Source organism: Taudactylus pleione, unplaced genomic scaffold (genome assembly GCF_031769625.1).
Source record: "Taudactylus pleione unplaced genomic scaffold, aTauple2 ptg000040l, whole genome shotgun sequence".
Lineage (NCBI taxonomy): Eukaryota > Metazoa > Chordata > Amphibia > Anura > Myobatrachidae > Taudactylus > Taudactylus pleione.
The window spans coordinates 8750875-8767500 of NW_028284442.1; the positions used below are offsets into that span (position 1 = coordinate 8750875).

The window sequence follows — 16626 nt, forward strand, 5'->3', positions numbered from 1 at the left end:
TCTGTTTAAAAAATGAAATGACAATTCGGAGCTGAATGGCTTGAGCACCATTTATCATATTTTTTTAAAAACTCATTGCGTGTGATAAAATAAATTGATAAATGGGCCCCTTAATTTGTAAAATATATTGTTAATTTATCAAATTGTTACTAAATGGATCATGTAATGACAAGCGCCAAACACGAGCGCGCGCTCACTAAATGTACATTTCAATGACTCAAGAGAAACACACCAATTTAACTTTGCGACTGACGGCAACTATACTCTTCGCTCTGTGAACAGGTAGATCTCCATTGTCTTATTTTCTAAGTGATGATAATTCTAGAATAGAATAAAATACTAGACCATGTAGTGTTTCTATTTAATCTTGGAAAACCGCTTAAACATTGAGGTGGGATGTACTACGCATCACATCCGCGATGCGGTACATCTTGTCTGTCTTCGGATACATACTGCGGTTCTTTACTGCGGTATGTACCTAGAGTATTGCAAAGGGCAACTCTCCCAATAAGAGCTGTCCTTTGTGATGGCTCCAGACAGAGGGACTTCCAGAAGGATGTGGGCCAGTGGGGGATGATGGGAGAGATCCAATCGGATCCCTCCCAAGGGGGGAGCATCCCAATAAGAAGCCTATAGGATTCTGAAGGTGGCGTTACCTACCTGGACAATGCATTCCGGTGCTTTGTTTCTATGGGACATGCGATTTTACCGCATTTTCCCAGTTAATACATCCCGTCTTGAATATTTTGCCATTGAATGCTATTAACAAAAATATTTATTTAGGAGATAAATCAGTTTTATTTTAAGATGGGTAAATTTGAAAAGAATGACGTGCTGAAAGTTATATTTTTTGGGTACCTTGTTTACGTGAATGTATAGGTTTGTGTGAGCAGAGGCATGGATAGTTTTCTCAGTTGTTTAGGAATTTTAATGTTAATGACTTTAGATCCTACTTCCTTACTGTTCATTTCACAATTTAGCACATTCTTTGGCGTGGGTTGGATAGACGTTGCATGTCACCTGCAATAGGGCCTGTTTGTGATGTGGGAGTAAAGCAAAAAAGTGTAAGTAACTGCCAGGCCCATAACGTCAGCATGGACATAATTTGCAGTATATCCTTAGCCAGTGCGCCAAAAGTCCTTAAGCTGAGTACACACCTAAACAACAGTGAGACCCAGCTATTCGGCAATGCATTGTAACGATTTATACCGTACATTGCACGATCCGCTGTGTGACGGTGCAGTATTTTGTTATATGTTTAGTGTGACTGTTCCGCATTGTTCGTCCCATCTCAAATTTCAACCACCCTATTCATCGTACAATGAATTGGGTGGTTATCAGGGTACACACTATACGATGGGTGTTGTGAACCCTCGTGGAAAATCGTATATCGTAGAGTGTACACAGCTTTAGATCTCTGATGTATTAGATACAAGTTTTGCCTAATTATCCCTTTGTTTTTCAGATTCCTCAGAATCTCCTGACATATTTAGAATATTTTCTTCTGCAAACAAGCTCCTGGTGGATCTAGAAACATTTGTGGATGCTGCCCAGTACCATTCCCTAATGTCTTTGGGATTATGTACCTCCATTGGTGAACTGTTTAAAGTTTTTGCTCCTAGGAGAGAAGAGAAGCTTGGTGAGTGTTTATTCCTTGGTACCGTAAATAAAAATAGGAGCTGTGTGTAGTCTGTTCTTGTATATTTTAATAAATGAACCAATTTAGTTTAACACATCTGGGGGAATCCAATTAGCTGCAGTAATTTACCTTGGGCTAATTGATCACCCAGTGCTATTCAATTTGCTCCAAAGTCAGCCCGCAGCACTGCACTAAACGCGTATTTATTTTTGTGTCTGAGCAGACCTTAAAAGATATATGCGTTAATTAGCCTGTTATCGGGTGCAAACAGTGGGTTAATACACAGGTCCGGGAACTTTTCCCAAGTTTTGTTTTAGCACCTGATAACAGATAATTTATTGGGTGGGACTGTACTGTACTGTCCACCCACCCTTTGCTGGGAGCAAACGCTCACCTGCTGTGCGCGCAAGGTAGGCGACCGCTGAGCAGCTGGAGAAGCAATATGCACGCACCCTGGGTGACGTGAATTGAGGACGTGATGTGTGTTCACGCTCCCTTTTCATGTACACACCGAAGACTAGTGCATGAGAACCAGATTCCTGCGTCCCAAATTTTGCTCTTTATAGGGTTCACCCAGTCTTAATTGCCCCGGGCCCTCCAAAGCCTTAATCCAGCTTTGACCCTGTGTCGGCCCCGCTCTCATTGCAAATGAAATCATGATGAAGCACATAGGGGGCTGGGATTGCCAGTGCCTGGAAGTTTGACAGTGCATCGAGCACCTAGAAGAAGGGGTGTATGCCTGTAGCCTCCAACCTGCTCAACTTACTGTGTTACTCGCTGCCCTATGGCCCTTGCTTCTGGCTAGCAGAGTGGAACGGCTAGCCAAAAGCAAAGGTCATGGGGAGGCAACGGTGTCTCCCACACAGTTCTCTGCTCTGTACGGTGGCACCGGTCGCATAGGCCTTCAGAGTCAGCAATTTGAATTGGGTTCTGAAGGACCCATGAAGCAAGTGTAGTAATTTTCAAAATGCTGCCGCTGGTGTGGAGCGGCAAAGTCTTTAAATCAACTTGCTGTGGTATTTGATATGTTGAAGCAGAAATAAATGAGGGGAATGCCAGAAATAGTCAAGCACTAGATGAAGAGAATGTGGGTAATAGTTTTGGTAGCCTCTTTGGTAAAAAAATAGCTTATTTTGGCAATTTTACTAAGGTTGAGAATGCAAGAAAGTAAGCGCATCTAGATGTCTGGAATAAAGCAGAGGGTAGAGTCAAGTGTGAGAGTATTGGTTACACAAAATTGTATTAGTGGAGAGGTAAGGGAGAAATGGTAACATTGTGTCATCTGCATAGAGAGGCCAAATGAGCAAATTAATTATCCAAGAGAAGATGTATACAGTGAGAAAAACAGTGGCCTGACAATAGAGCCTTGTGGGACACCAACAGGTAGTGGGAGGGAAAGGAGGATGTGCCAGAGGTAGAGGCACAAATAACCTGTTAGGTAGAAAGTAAACAGAGATCATCTGTGTCATGAAGGCTGGATGTTGTGAAGGATATGCGTGAGATGAAGGGGCTCAACAGCGTCTAAAGTCTTTAAAGATTTTTTTTTTGTGAAAGACGGGTGCAGTGTTGAAGAGCAGTATGGTTCTGGTGTCAGTGCTGAGCACAGAGTACCAACTGTCCCTAAACATCCCTCCCCGATTCCTTTTGACCGGGAGTGTTATGCCCGGTCAAGACTATAAACATTATTTCAAATGTAACGAATGTTAACTGATTATTTACATGTGCCACTGCTCCAAGTGCTCATTCTCTTTTAATGAAGTTTTATCAATATATAAACTGCTAAAGATATTAACATGGTCACTATATATTATCGGCGTCTAAAGTACAGAGACGTGGAGAAGTGACCCTTAGGTTGAATTTTTTTTTTATTGGCGGGTTTGAAATCCCAGTCAAATTGCATTGATATTCCTTCGGTTTTGGATTTAAAAGACAGTGGCATCACTAGGGGGGGTACAGGCCGCACCGGGTGACACCAGCTGAGATGGTTATACCAAAAGAGCAGAGGTGCTTTGCTATTTTGGTGTCACCGAGAAGTGCTGCAGCGGTGATGCATGCTTCATTCACTGTGTTGGGAGAGAATAGGTGCTGCCCAGCAGCTCCTGGAGCACTGCGCAAAGCCCCCAGACTGCACATAAATCGGCACACATCAGGGGGTATGGCCACACCCACTAGTGTTTTGGGTGCACGAGATGTCCCTAGTGTCACCACCTGTAATGACTCCACTGTAAGAGGGCAGTAGTAATGTATACAATAATAACCTCTTCCCTTGAAGGGGGAAGAGTGATCAGATTGTGTACTGTATATTTATTGTAGGCATTAATGATTTTCTTTTGTTAGAAAAAAAAAATCTAAATTTCTTTCTTGTGCAATGAAAAATACCTTTTAACATGAAAAAAAGAAATAAGATTAAGTACCACTTGGTATAGTCTACCTGCAGTAATACATGGGGTGGCATCCAACTGCATCTTTACTATACCGTTAACTACAAACTGCTCTATGTAATGAGTAGATCTATTGCTGTCTTGTATGTCCATCCAGAGTTACTGCATTACCAAAGTGTTTGTCTTCATAGCTAATAATTAGATTTAGCTCATTTAGGGTGGAGGTGTGGGTCTGTGGTCCAGCTATCCAGGCCATGGCAAGAAGGGGAATTTTTGGGCTATAAAGTGGGATTTTATACTGAAAACATACAGCAGACTGCTTTAGGAGAGTCATTAGCTCTTGGAAATGGTGGCAGACTGGTGTAAATATGCGCATCAAAAATAATAAAAAAAAGCTCCATCAGTGGGTGGAAAGGTACCACCTCCCCTGTACTGACTTGGGAGTGTGGCCAACATGTGGGGTCATGTTGCATTTGAAAGGGAGGGGATTTTAAATTGGCTAGATTCCATTCTAATTCCCATTATTACTTATTCACTAACTATATTATATTAATGTCCCCCCTCACTGATTGTAGCAGGCCCCCATCCACTGTAATACACCATTACACCCCTCACTCACTGACTGCAATATAGATCTGTGTCCCACCCCCCTAATTGATTTAGCAGGACCCTATAAATTATATAACCATTTTATATAAAGTCCACAACAATTATACTGTTATGGTGCATACACACAGTCAGATTTGCTAGATCAACCATAACGATGAACATTAACGATTTCATGAACGATTTTTACTCTATTTAAATTAATGACATTTTCAAAATCTGACTGCAAACAGTCGATTTCAGAAATCGTTACCTGACATGCGGGCACGTGCATCGTTGAACGATTGTACGATTTTTACAATCATCGTTCATATCTTTAAGAAAATCTGGCCCTGTGTATGCACCATTAGTGGGTGATTCAATTAATTTATCAGATGCCTAACTAATGGATGCCCAACTGAGCAATTCAATTGTTGTTCTGTTCGGGCACACATAGCCACGGGCAGACAGCCTCCTAAGTTGGCAAGCAGAAGTCGGGAGTTTGGGCAGTATTTTAGACTGGTTCAGCCTCTTTGCGCTGCTAAACCATGTGCGGTCGGGCGTGCACTGTTGCCCGATTGGAACAACAATTGAATTGCTCCGTCGAGTGTCCATTAGCTAAGGTGCTCGATACAAGAATTGAATCACCCCCATAGTGTCTCAGACAGGCCTCCAGCCACTCCCATAACTGGCTGTAGCAGGCCCCATCTCCTATATTACCCATTATTACCCCAGTCAGCCACTTAGTGTATTATGTTTCAGTGATTGTAGCAGGACCATGTAAATTATCTAACTGTACTGTCCACAACAATTTATAGTGCTAGTCTTATTTTTCCTCCTGGGCAGCTGGTGCTTCCTGGCTCCTCTCTCCGTGCGTGCAACGTCATGACGCAGCAAAACACGGAAGCGTGCGTCCCTGGAGCCGGCGCCCGGCAGGCTGTCAATGATTAGACAGCTACCAGACTTAAGATAGCGGGCACAGTGCCCTCTGACATTTTTGGCATCTGGAGCACGAGCTCCGCTGGAACCACCCTCCCTACGCCCATGAGTATAATTTAAAGCGACTCTAATCATCTTTCTGGTTTGATATTTAATATGAATATTCATTCTTTTGTGGGGGATTGATTTACCATTATTTAAACTCAGGTATAAGAAACAGTAATGGCTTAGCTAGTGCCTGTGCTGAGGTGCGTACTGCAGGTTTGGCACCGAGATGACAGGTGCATGGGCAGTCCTAGCATCCGGTGTAGGAGACGCATTGGTGCAGCTGCGGGTGAAGGCCTCGTGTGACATGTCCTCACTAAGGCGGCCAAGTCCTTACCATTTGTCGCCGGGGATGGGTAGTAGACACACTAGAGCGCACTAGTAAGCGTCTACTACTATGAGACAAGCATAGCTGTGCCATCAAAATCGCAGCTTAGGGGAGATGAGGCGCTCCCCCAAACCAGACACAACGTCTCGGGCGGAGTTTAGCATCTGGTTTGCTATATGAGACGCTCGCAGATCACGTTTGTGTGTGTACTGCTGTGTAGCTGTTGGTCTCAGAGCTTGGTCGGTCTCCCTGTATACATCTCCCTTGGGCCTGGTATATACACTCTATATCCTACCATTACCCCTACGGGGCTGGTTAGTTGATTAAGAGTACCATTTGCAATAGCAATTGTGCGTATTTATGCATTGTATGTGATTTTAATACTATCTGCTGTATTGTACTGCTTTTTTGTTTCAAACTGTCGGTTGTACCTGTCACTATGTTTCTCCTCATCCCTCTGAAAGGTGTAGGGGGTTTCATTGATAGGAACATTGCATTTACGCTGTACACCTTATACCAGGGGTCCTCAAACTACGGCCCGCGGGCCACATGCGGCCCGCTGAGGACATTTATATGGCCCTCCGGGTGTTTATGCCGCCGCTGCCTGTCTGTCTTTTTTTACATGAGACGGACGGTCATTGGTGGAAGAGGGAGAGGGGGCGGCGGCCGCCGCCGATTGGCTTGCCGGCTGAAGCGCTGGATCATGAGAATTGTTGGCTGCAATCTAGCTTCAGGCGGAGAGAGGAACCGAACAGCGCAGCCGGACTACAACTCTCATCTCCCAGGATTCAGAGGAAGCCAGGGCATTTGGGAGGGCCGCCTGAGCGGTGACTTGTGGGCAGTGAAGGTTGGAAGCGGGAGCGCGAAGAGCGGGAGAGAGAGTGCGGGAAACGGAGGCATCACAGCGCAGAGGCAGCTTGGAGGAAGTTGGGAGCATTATTACCTCAGTGTGAGCCTGAGGTAAAAGCGGAGTTTCACCAATCAGACTGCAATGATGAGCATTGCAGTCTGTATGTCTCTGTGTGGGCAAAGTTATTGCTGGTGTATTGTTTTTGTAGCGTTGTGTGTGTGTGTGTGTGTATATATATATATATATATATATATATATATATATATGTATTTTATTAATAGCAATTTGGAATCCCTAGGAAACAATGATGTCAAGAAAAAGAAAAATTGAGTGTAGGATATTCAATTTGATATTTCTATGCATCTCTCCCCTCTGAGACATATCCTCATCTCAGGAACCATGCACTCAAAATGGCAACCATCTTTGGCAGCACTTATGTCTGTGAACAGACTTTTTCTAGAATGAAACATTTGAAATCTCCAACCAGATCAAGACTAACGGATGCACACTTGTATCACTTGTTACGACTAGCAGTGACAAATATGGAACCAGACACTGACCATCTCATTAGCCAAAAGCAGGCCCATAGTTCCCATTGAAATACTGGTAAATTTGTTGATTTAACTTTACTTCATTTTAAATATTGTATTTGTTCCCGTTTTGTTTCTTCACTTCAAAATAAGATATATGCAGTTTGCATAGGAATTTGTTCATAGTTTTTGTTTTTACTATAGTCCGGCCCTCCAACGGTCTGAGGGACAGAGAACTGGCCCCCTGTTTAAAAAGTTTGAGGACCCCTGCCTTATACCATTTATACCATTTATACATTTGTCATGTCTAAAGGTGTAGATGTAGGTGAGAAGGTATGATATGCCAGTACTCAGATCATGTGTGTCTTGTTTGGCAGGCCTATTTGAGCAGGATGTTAACCTGTATGGTTTGTGTAGCATCTGTTGTAAACAGCTACCTGTTCAAGCCAGTACATCTAGAGCTCAAGCGCTAGAACCACCCAGGTGGTATCAGGTTTTGTCGCACTTAGTGTACAAAGTCACAGAAGCGTGGGCTCCAGCTGCGGTATTTCCCCATGCTATGGGGTATTCACAGCAGTTCCATCTTTCTATGTACATGTCCCCTATGAATTCCTGTTGGGTTAATTGTACTGCTCACTCTAGTCAGAGTACGCTGCCGTCTATAGCTCCTCAGCATCCAGATAGACAGGTGGAGGCAAAGCAGGGGCATAAGAGAGGTTCCTATCAGTTGCCTTATGATGACCTGGACTCCTCTTCAGATCCTGACTCAGTTCTGGGTCTTACTCAATAGAAGACAATCAGTCTCTGGTGGATGTCCCCTCTCTAGTGAGAGTGGTTAGATCTGTCCTCAGTATAGAGGGAAGAGGAGGCCCCACCGACAACCAAAGTGGTCTTTAGGCATTACAAGGCGGCTAAGGACTATTTTCCTCAGTCTGAACAGATGACGAATCTTATGTCTGAGGCATGGAGTACTCCTGGGAAGCATTTTCATGCTACAAGGAATATAAACCTCTCTGTACCCATTTGCACTAGGGGAGTGTAACAAATGGGAAGTTCCCCCAACAATAGACGCTCATGTCCCGAGGTTGATTAGTAGCGCTACGTTACCCATTCCTGCAGCTTCCTCTTTAAAAGAGGTTACAGATTAGAAACTTGACAATCATTTGAAATCAATGTTTTCATTATCTGGCGTTATTACCAGACCAGCTATGACTGTAGCCTGGGTAGCGAAATCTATGGAGCAATGGGTGACCGCTCTGGTGGGAACTATACCTGATGCTATCAGAGAACAGCAGTCTTTGCGCTATCAGATGCGAGAAGCAGCTGTGTATATGGGGGAAGTAGTCATTGACGCAGGTATTTTCGCTTCTAGGGTATCGGCAACTTCGGTTGCAGTCTGAAGATCCCTTTGGCTAAAAACCTGGAAGGCGGATGCAGGATCCAAGAAGTCTCTTGAATCTTTGCCTTTTGCTGGGAAGGTACTGTTTAGACCGGAGCTGGATGACATAATGACTTCTCTGGCAACACCGCCATCCGCAACTACCCCTAAATTTAGGCAGTCGGCAGCTTGGTTCTGTCGCCCACAGAGTAGGGCGAAGGGTCAGTCCTCCTCTAGACAGAGTCAGGCCCACAGGACACATCAGCTGAAGAAATCTTGGTCAAGCAAACGTCCTGCCTCCAAGCCAGATAGTAAGTCGACTGTCTGATGGGGCGGGCCTCCCCCTGGGGGGTCTCAGGGTTGGTGGCCAACTCTTACAGTTCTCCCAGGCGTGGTATCAGACATCTACGGATGCCTGGGTTTTAGAGCTGGTTTCTCAAGGTTATACCATCACATTCCTGAGGCATCCCCCTCAGAAGTTTGTGGATACAAACCTTCCTTTAGTCCCGGTCAGGGCTTCGGCCTACCAGGAGTCTATTGGGGCCTTCTCGAAGTCAGGGGTCATAGTCCCTGTCCCACAACAGGGAAAGGGTTTTTCAAATTTATTTTTGATTAAAAAAAAACTGGGTCACATCGTCCTATCCTGAATATGAAGAGTCTCAACAGGTTCATCCATGTGCCAAAGTTCCATATGAAAAACCTACCGTCAATTATGCTGGCGATGGAGCCTGGGGATTTCATGGTCTCCCTTGATATCCAGGATAAGTATCTGCACGTGCAGATTGCTCGATCTCACCAAAACATTCTGAGATTGGCGGTAGATCAGCAACGTTACCAATTTCAGGCTTTACCCTTCGGCTGGCCACAGCTCCTTGGGTACTTAAAAAATAATGGCAGTCATGACTGCTCATCTCAGGCGACAAAGACTCAGGATACTGCCATATTTGGACAACCTCCTGATATTAGCACAATTTCATGAGATGTTACCATGTCATCTCCAGTTGACCATTGTCTGCCTACAAGAGCACAGCTGGATAATAAATTGGAAAAAGTCCTCTTTCTTTAACCCAGCAGATGGTGCACTTGGGGGCGCGGCTGGGCTCTCTGGAACAGAGGATTCTTCTACCAGAAGACAAGTTTGTGGCACTACAATCTCAGGTGTGCAGTCTTCTCTGCAAGCAGAGTGTGTCGGTACACTTGGCAATGCAGGTGCTGGGCTCCATGGTATCCACATTAGACATGGTGGCTTATGCCTAGTTCCATTCCAGGTCCCTGCAGAATTGGATCCTGGTGCATTGGGATGGACAGCATCATCGGATAAAATCCCAGATGCTTTGCATCTCGCCAGAGGTTCGGCTTTCCCTCGCCTGATGACTGGAGATGACTCATTTAAACAAGGGTCGTTCGTTATGGGTACCGGATTGGGTACTTCTCACCACAGGCGCAAGTCTGCGAGGATGGGGAGCGGTGACATGTCACCACACCTTCCAGGGAAGGTGGCTGATGCAGGAAAGTCACCTACCAATAAATGTATTGGAGCTTTGTGTGGTGCGCAGAGCGCTCATACTGGCGCAGGACCCTCCTACAGGGCAGCAGTGGCCTACATCAATTATCAAAGAGGCACCCGAAGTCTGGTGACCATGAGGGAGGTGGCAGAAATTCTGCTGTGGACAGAATGTCATCTTCCAGCAATCTCTGCAATATTCATCCCAAGTGTTCTCAACTGGGAAGCGGACTTCCTAAGTCACCAGGACATACACGCCGGAGAATGGGCTATTCATCCAGAGGTCTTTCAAATCCTGATGGAAAAGTGGGGATTACCAGACGTGGACCTAATGGCGTCACGTCACAATCACAGTCCCCAGGTACGGGTCCAGAACAAGGTACCCCTCAGCTGCCTTCATGGATGCTCTGGTGGTGAGATGGTATTTCAGGTTGGCATACCTGTTTCCCTCCTTCCAAGGGTCATCAAAGTTCAAGCAGAAAGGCGGCAGGATAATACTAAGCCCCTGCCTGACCCAGGAGGCATTGGTTCTCCGACTTGACTTGTCTATCCATAGACAGTCCACTTCCACTGCATCTGTAGCCGGGTCTGCTAGTGCAGGGTCCCTGCCTATATCAGGATTTACCTCGCCTGGCTTTGACGGCATGGCTGTTGAGTCTGCCGTCCTCAAGGCCAAAGGTTTTACGGCCTCTGTGATTCAGACAACGCTGAGGGCAAGGTAGCCTGCTTCCGCCCGCATCTATCACAGTATTTGGCATTCATTTTTTCTTTGGTTTGCTCACAGAAAATGACCCTAAGATTTTCAAGGCTGCAAGAAAACTTTTTTTTTTTCTTCAGGCAGGATTAGACTTGGGTCTTCGCCTGGCTACCTTTAGAGTTCAGAGTTCAGATTTCTGCTTTATCAGTTTTGTTTCAATACAGGATTGCCCCTCTGCCGGATGTTAGAACATTCTTGCAGGGGGTTCTCCGGCTACAACCTCCATTTGTCCCTCCGGTGGCTCCATGGGATTTGACTTTGGTTCTCAGGGCGTTGCAGATGGCTCCCTTTGAACCATTGGATACGGTGGACTTTAGATGGTTGATAGCAAAGGTACTTTTTCTCCTCGCTATCGCCTCGGCTCGTAGAGTTTCTGACTTGGCAGTCCTGTCATGTCGCTCTCCATATTTGATTTTCCATCATAATTGAGCTGTCTTTCATACTAAGCCGGGTTACCTTCCAAAGGTGGTTTCCCGTTTCCATATGAATGACGATATTGTAGTTCCGGCCTTTCAGTCTACAGGTGAAGCTTCTTTAGATGTGGTTCGAGCTCTTCGTATCTACGTGGATCGTACCAGCTCCATCAGGAAATCAGATTTATGGATTTCACAAAGGTGGGCCAGCAAATAAACTTCGACTCGCTGGCTGCGTACAACTATTTCTCAGGTCTATACACAGGCTGGTCTCCCTGTCCCAAACAAGGTGACAGCACATTCTACTCGGTCTGTGGGACCATCGTGGGCTGTTAAACATGGTGCCTCGGCTGAACAAATGTGCAAGGCAGCCACTTGGTCTTCCGTTAATACTTTTATCAAATTCTATGCATTTGATAAGTTTGCCTCCTTGAATGCTTTTTTGGGGCGTCGGATTCTCCTCTCTGCACAGAAGTGTCCTCACACTTAAGGGAACTGCTTTAGGACGTCCCCAAGGTATATTCTGTGGATTCTAAGGACCCTGAACAAGAAAATCAGAGTTATGGTATAACATACCTTGGATAATTCCTTTTCTTCGATGTCCAGAGGGTCCACAGAGCACCCTCCCTGACGCACCTGGCCTCAGTTTGGATCTTTTCTTTAGTTTTTTTTCTTATCTCTTATTCCCTCTTCGTATGTGGAGTGTCTTGTGTGCGATGTACTATCTTTTCCACTTTCCGTCTCTTGCCGTTAGGCTTGTTAACAAACTGAATGCCTGTGACTGGGGGCGGGGTATATAGGAAAGAGGACCGTTGCATGCTGGGAGCAACAAAGCTAGATCTATTTGGTGAAATGGATCATTTCACTACATACCCCTAAGGTAGATGCTATGGACCTCGAAGAAAAGGAGTTAGCTAAGGTATGTTATACCGGGAAGCCGACTGCCTAAATACCGGCAGCCGGCTTCCCGACTGTCTTATCCCGGCATGGGTGAAATGCCAGGCGTCTAGATGTAGACGCCCGCATTTCCCCAGTGCCGGGAGACCGGTGCCCGGCATCACGATCGTAGTGATGCCGCGAGCAGACAGCCGCGGGGGGGAGGGTTAGGTTTAGGGCTCCCGGGGGGGACTTAGTGTTAGGCACCCCTAAGGAGGGTTAGGGTTAGGTCAGTCTATACTTATCGGGATCAGGATTTCCAGCACTGTCGGGCTTCCGCTGCTTCGAACTCTGCTCCTGTCGGGCTGCCGCTGATGCGGCCCGCGGTATATCATACCTATTCCTGTTCTACCATAACTGATTTTTTAGGGTCATTCAGTAAAATCCACACATGGAAAATTTTTCCACGAACAGGCAAGTGACATTGAGTTTGTGACAGTGAGACCAGTGTGATGACTCTGTGAGGTGAATTGTTATAGCATCTACTTAGTTTCTAATAATGAGAAGTCAAATGTTAGGAACATGAATTACATTAAAGTTTCCTCTGCTAAAGCCTTTTCTTTGTGATTTTCATGTTTTTGACAAATATACATCTGGGTTTACCAGAAGTAAAGGTGTGCATACACAAAAATAGTTAAATGTAAGGTTTTGTTATATTTTGTTATTTTTTAAGTCAAAATCTATGATTATATAAAACAAAGCTATGGAGCAGCCAATGTTTTAGAGCACTCGTGCATTGCCTGCTTCACTGTCAGAGAGTAAAGTATATGGTTTATTACTCATTTTAGCTCAACCAAATGTGTAATCCTCACACATAAATTGACTCTCTTCTACAGAACCATGCAACCAGTGGAAACATTTTCAGATTGGTTTAGTGGGTGAGTTATGTGTAAAGTGGGAAGGGTCGGGCTTCAGATACTGTTATTAAGTGTACTGTAGTTTGTAACTGTAGCTGTTATGTGTTCAGATTGTCTGTAATACACATGATTTGTAACTTGGAAGGGTCAAGGACAGATCTTAGAAAAAAAATAAAAATGTTCTATGTTTTACGTAATGAGTTTGTTTACATCTGAGAACAAAAGAAACTGCCTTTATAAAATAAGTTGATCAAAAGTCACGATCTGCTCACATTCAAAGATTAGAGACATGCCAGATATTTCCAGATATTCAGCTGCTGTGCGACTTTTCCAGAGCTCACTTTTATAACTGCAGTGACTCTATGGAATCTTGTCTGCTGTCTCGCCCTTTAATTTCCTCCAGAGGATCTAATTCCCTCCTAACATACTCGACTGCATGGCCTTCTCAGTTTTACCTGTTTTATTAGTTACACAAATTAGGTAATTTGAACTCCTGAACTTTATGCAGCCAAATTAGATAATCTAAAGAGTGTCTCTAGTCGCTAGAGAATCTGTAAAATTGGAGATCACTATTCTATATATATATTGTATCTACTCTCTGAGTTCTGAAGCTTGCTGCTTACTGGACTTTTTGATTTCTTATTACTGATTCTTCAAGATAAGAATTCTCATTATGTGAAACAATTTATTGTCGGTCTTCTAAAAGGTTCATTGCTTGCTCGTAAACTTCGTTTTGAATCTAGATGTGGCTTCATGTGCTCACTGAGTGCTAAACACATGTAATCTGCAGCAGAAGTTCAAGAGACCAAAGGAGCCATTGATGACTATGGCAGACCCAATTAAAATGCTTGGTCTGTTTCCTCTTGCCTGGGGTAACTGCAGCACACAATAGAAAATATGGAATTCATGATCTCACACGCATTGTGGCCTTTGCAGATTACATGCATATGTCTGTAAATAAATTGGTGCAGTTACTCTTTGACTGAATGTAATGATTATATAGCAAAGTAGAAGTAATATACAGTGCACGAACATTAGTTAACTGATTAATTTAAATTGCTGTCACCAGGTTTTTTTGTGTGTGATAGTCGTCCATTATATTGAGAAGACCTATGTTAGGGGTTCTCTCTCTTTATCGAGCCCTGCAGCCGGCAAAAGCGGTTATCGTGCTGACTCCATAGTAATGCCCAGAGCCGTAACTAGACTTTTTGGTGCCCTGTGCCAGAAAGAGCATTGTCGACCCCTCATTTTTCAAAGGGACATAATACACCCAAAAAAGGGGAATGGCCTCATGGGGAAGGGCCAGGGAAGAGATAGGGGAGGCCAGGAGATGCTGGGGATGAAATAAGAGGAAACTACAAGTGAGAATGATAATAAACAGAAATTTTACAGGCCCAAACAGTGCCCCCTGACCTGTGGTGCCCTGTGCGATGGCACCGGCCGCACTACCCTAGCTACAGCCCTGGTAATGCCCCTTATGCACTGCATAAGGGGCATTACTACTGTGGACATTGCATAAGGGGCACTATTGGGGGCATTGCATAAGGGACACTACTATGTGGTGTAATGTGAATCAGATTGTGCTACTGTGTGGTGTAATTTGAATTGGGGATACTGTGTGTGAATTCCACAGGACAGACGCCTCACCCCTTGCTGCGAGGTCACGCCCTTTTTGCATGCCACGCCCCCTATTCCAGGCTCTGTAGATCACAAAAGGGTTTTGGCTTTAAAAGTAGATCACTGAGCACAAAAGTCTGGCCACCTACTACATTATTGATACACCAATCATTTATAATTGCATATTTTTCCTGGTTGCAACATTGCCTAACGATTTGTTCTTTTAACCTACAGATAAAGAAATAAAAACTGACCAGTTTATGAATGATAAGAAATCACATGAAGTTGTAATTATGTCACAGCTTGTAGAAGGCATTGCAAGTGTTTATAAAGTAAAACAGGTAAATGTGTGTACATTTTAAAGCTATTTAATGGGTTAATGATCTTCTTAAAGAAAACTTTTTCAAAGTAATGTAAATGTAATAACAATTTTGAAGACCACTTTATTAATGCACTTGTTGTTGTTATGTTTTGGTATAAATGGACGTTTAGTTTACTCTGTAACTGAAATACTGAGAGTCTGAGGTTTATTTTATGTACTGTGACAGCATATGCTATACAAGGTAATTTATGTAACAACTGGATTCCTTGATCAAGGCTTCTATTTCTAAAAATTAAATTAAGGATATATATCAGGGATGGGAACCACCTGTCTGGGGGCCATATAAGGCCCTCGGAATCATTTGCTAGCCATCTGAGCTTTTTTCTGCTAGCCTCATCTGGCTAGCAAGGTGCCTAGAATGGCACACTTCAGCCAGAATCTATGCAGCAGTACCGCCTGGAGTGTCCTTAGGATGCTTCAGATGGTCACACAGCTGCCCTTACAGTTCCCCTGAGCATCCTCAGGATGCTCTGGGCATTGCTGTAATCACTGGCAATTGTTGCTCTGCCCCATGTGATGTCAAGCGGAGGGGGCGTGGCCTGCACCAAGTCCGCAAATAAAGTTATATATATCAAAATGGCCCTCAGCAGAAAAAAGGATCCCCACCCCTGGTATATATAGAGCATTCACTATTTCCCATCCCTTTGGCACATTATTTATTAACAATTACTGTTTTTTTTTTTTTTTTAAACTGTCTTGATTAGAATAGCCAGCCATGATTGGGCTTTTTACTGTATCTTTGAAATGTAAGCTGCCTGATAGGGGCTTCTGATAATGAGATGACCCATAGAGTCCTCAGGAGCCGATTCAATCCTGTGTGATGCACTGCTGAACATCTCGCGATGTTCGACTGCGCACATATTTGCCTATTTATTTACAGTAGACTGTGTTTCAGCCCCAAAGTATTTTTGTTGTAAAAAGTTTGCTCCCTTACAAGCTTTTTGTTTTTTAATGTATCTATTATCTGTCTTTAAAACTGCATATTCTACTGTTGAATCACTAGTCTGTGTGTATTGTGTACAGTCATTTTCCACGTTGTAAACTCTGTAACTTGCTCATAACCATTCTGAAATTCATCATTTCTACCAACTTAAATGTCCACTAATTACCAGCATTGAAAGGTTCATGTGTGAAACATTAATGTAAAATAGATTGTTCAGTGTGGCCCTGACATTCCTCGGCAACACTAGTAAAATGGGGTCTATTTACTAAGCCTTGGATGGAGATAAAGGTGAACAGAGACAAAGTACCAACCAGTCAGCTCCTACCTGCCATGTCACAGGCTGTGTTTAAGAAAATGACAGTTTAGTAGCTGGTTGGTTGGTACTTTATCTCCGTTCACTTTCTCCAACCAAGGCATAGTACATAGACCCCAAAGTTTTATGAAGTATTTCCATCCCCACGTCATTATTGAAGGCTTAAGTCACATCTCACCTGTTTAGGACCCTTCTTTCCCTTCCAGCCATCCTCCTCACCTTAAAACAA

At 44.1% G+C, this 16626-nt stretch overlaps 1 protein-coding gene across 1 annotated transcript in view; it reads left to right on the forward strand.

The window, feature by feature from the left end:
• The window catches only part of METTL25 (methyltransferase like 25), a 326584-nt gene that overhangs the window by 180151 nt on the left and 129807 nt on the right, over window positions 1–16626 (forward strand). The window contains exons 3-4 of the mRNA XM_088454388.1: window positions 1466–1639; window positions 14994–15100. Coding sequence (XP_088310514.1) covers window positions 1466–1639; window positions 14994–15100 — 281 coding nt within the window. The remainder of the gene's footprint in view (window positions 1–1465; window positions 1640–14993; window positions 15101–16626) is intronic.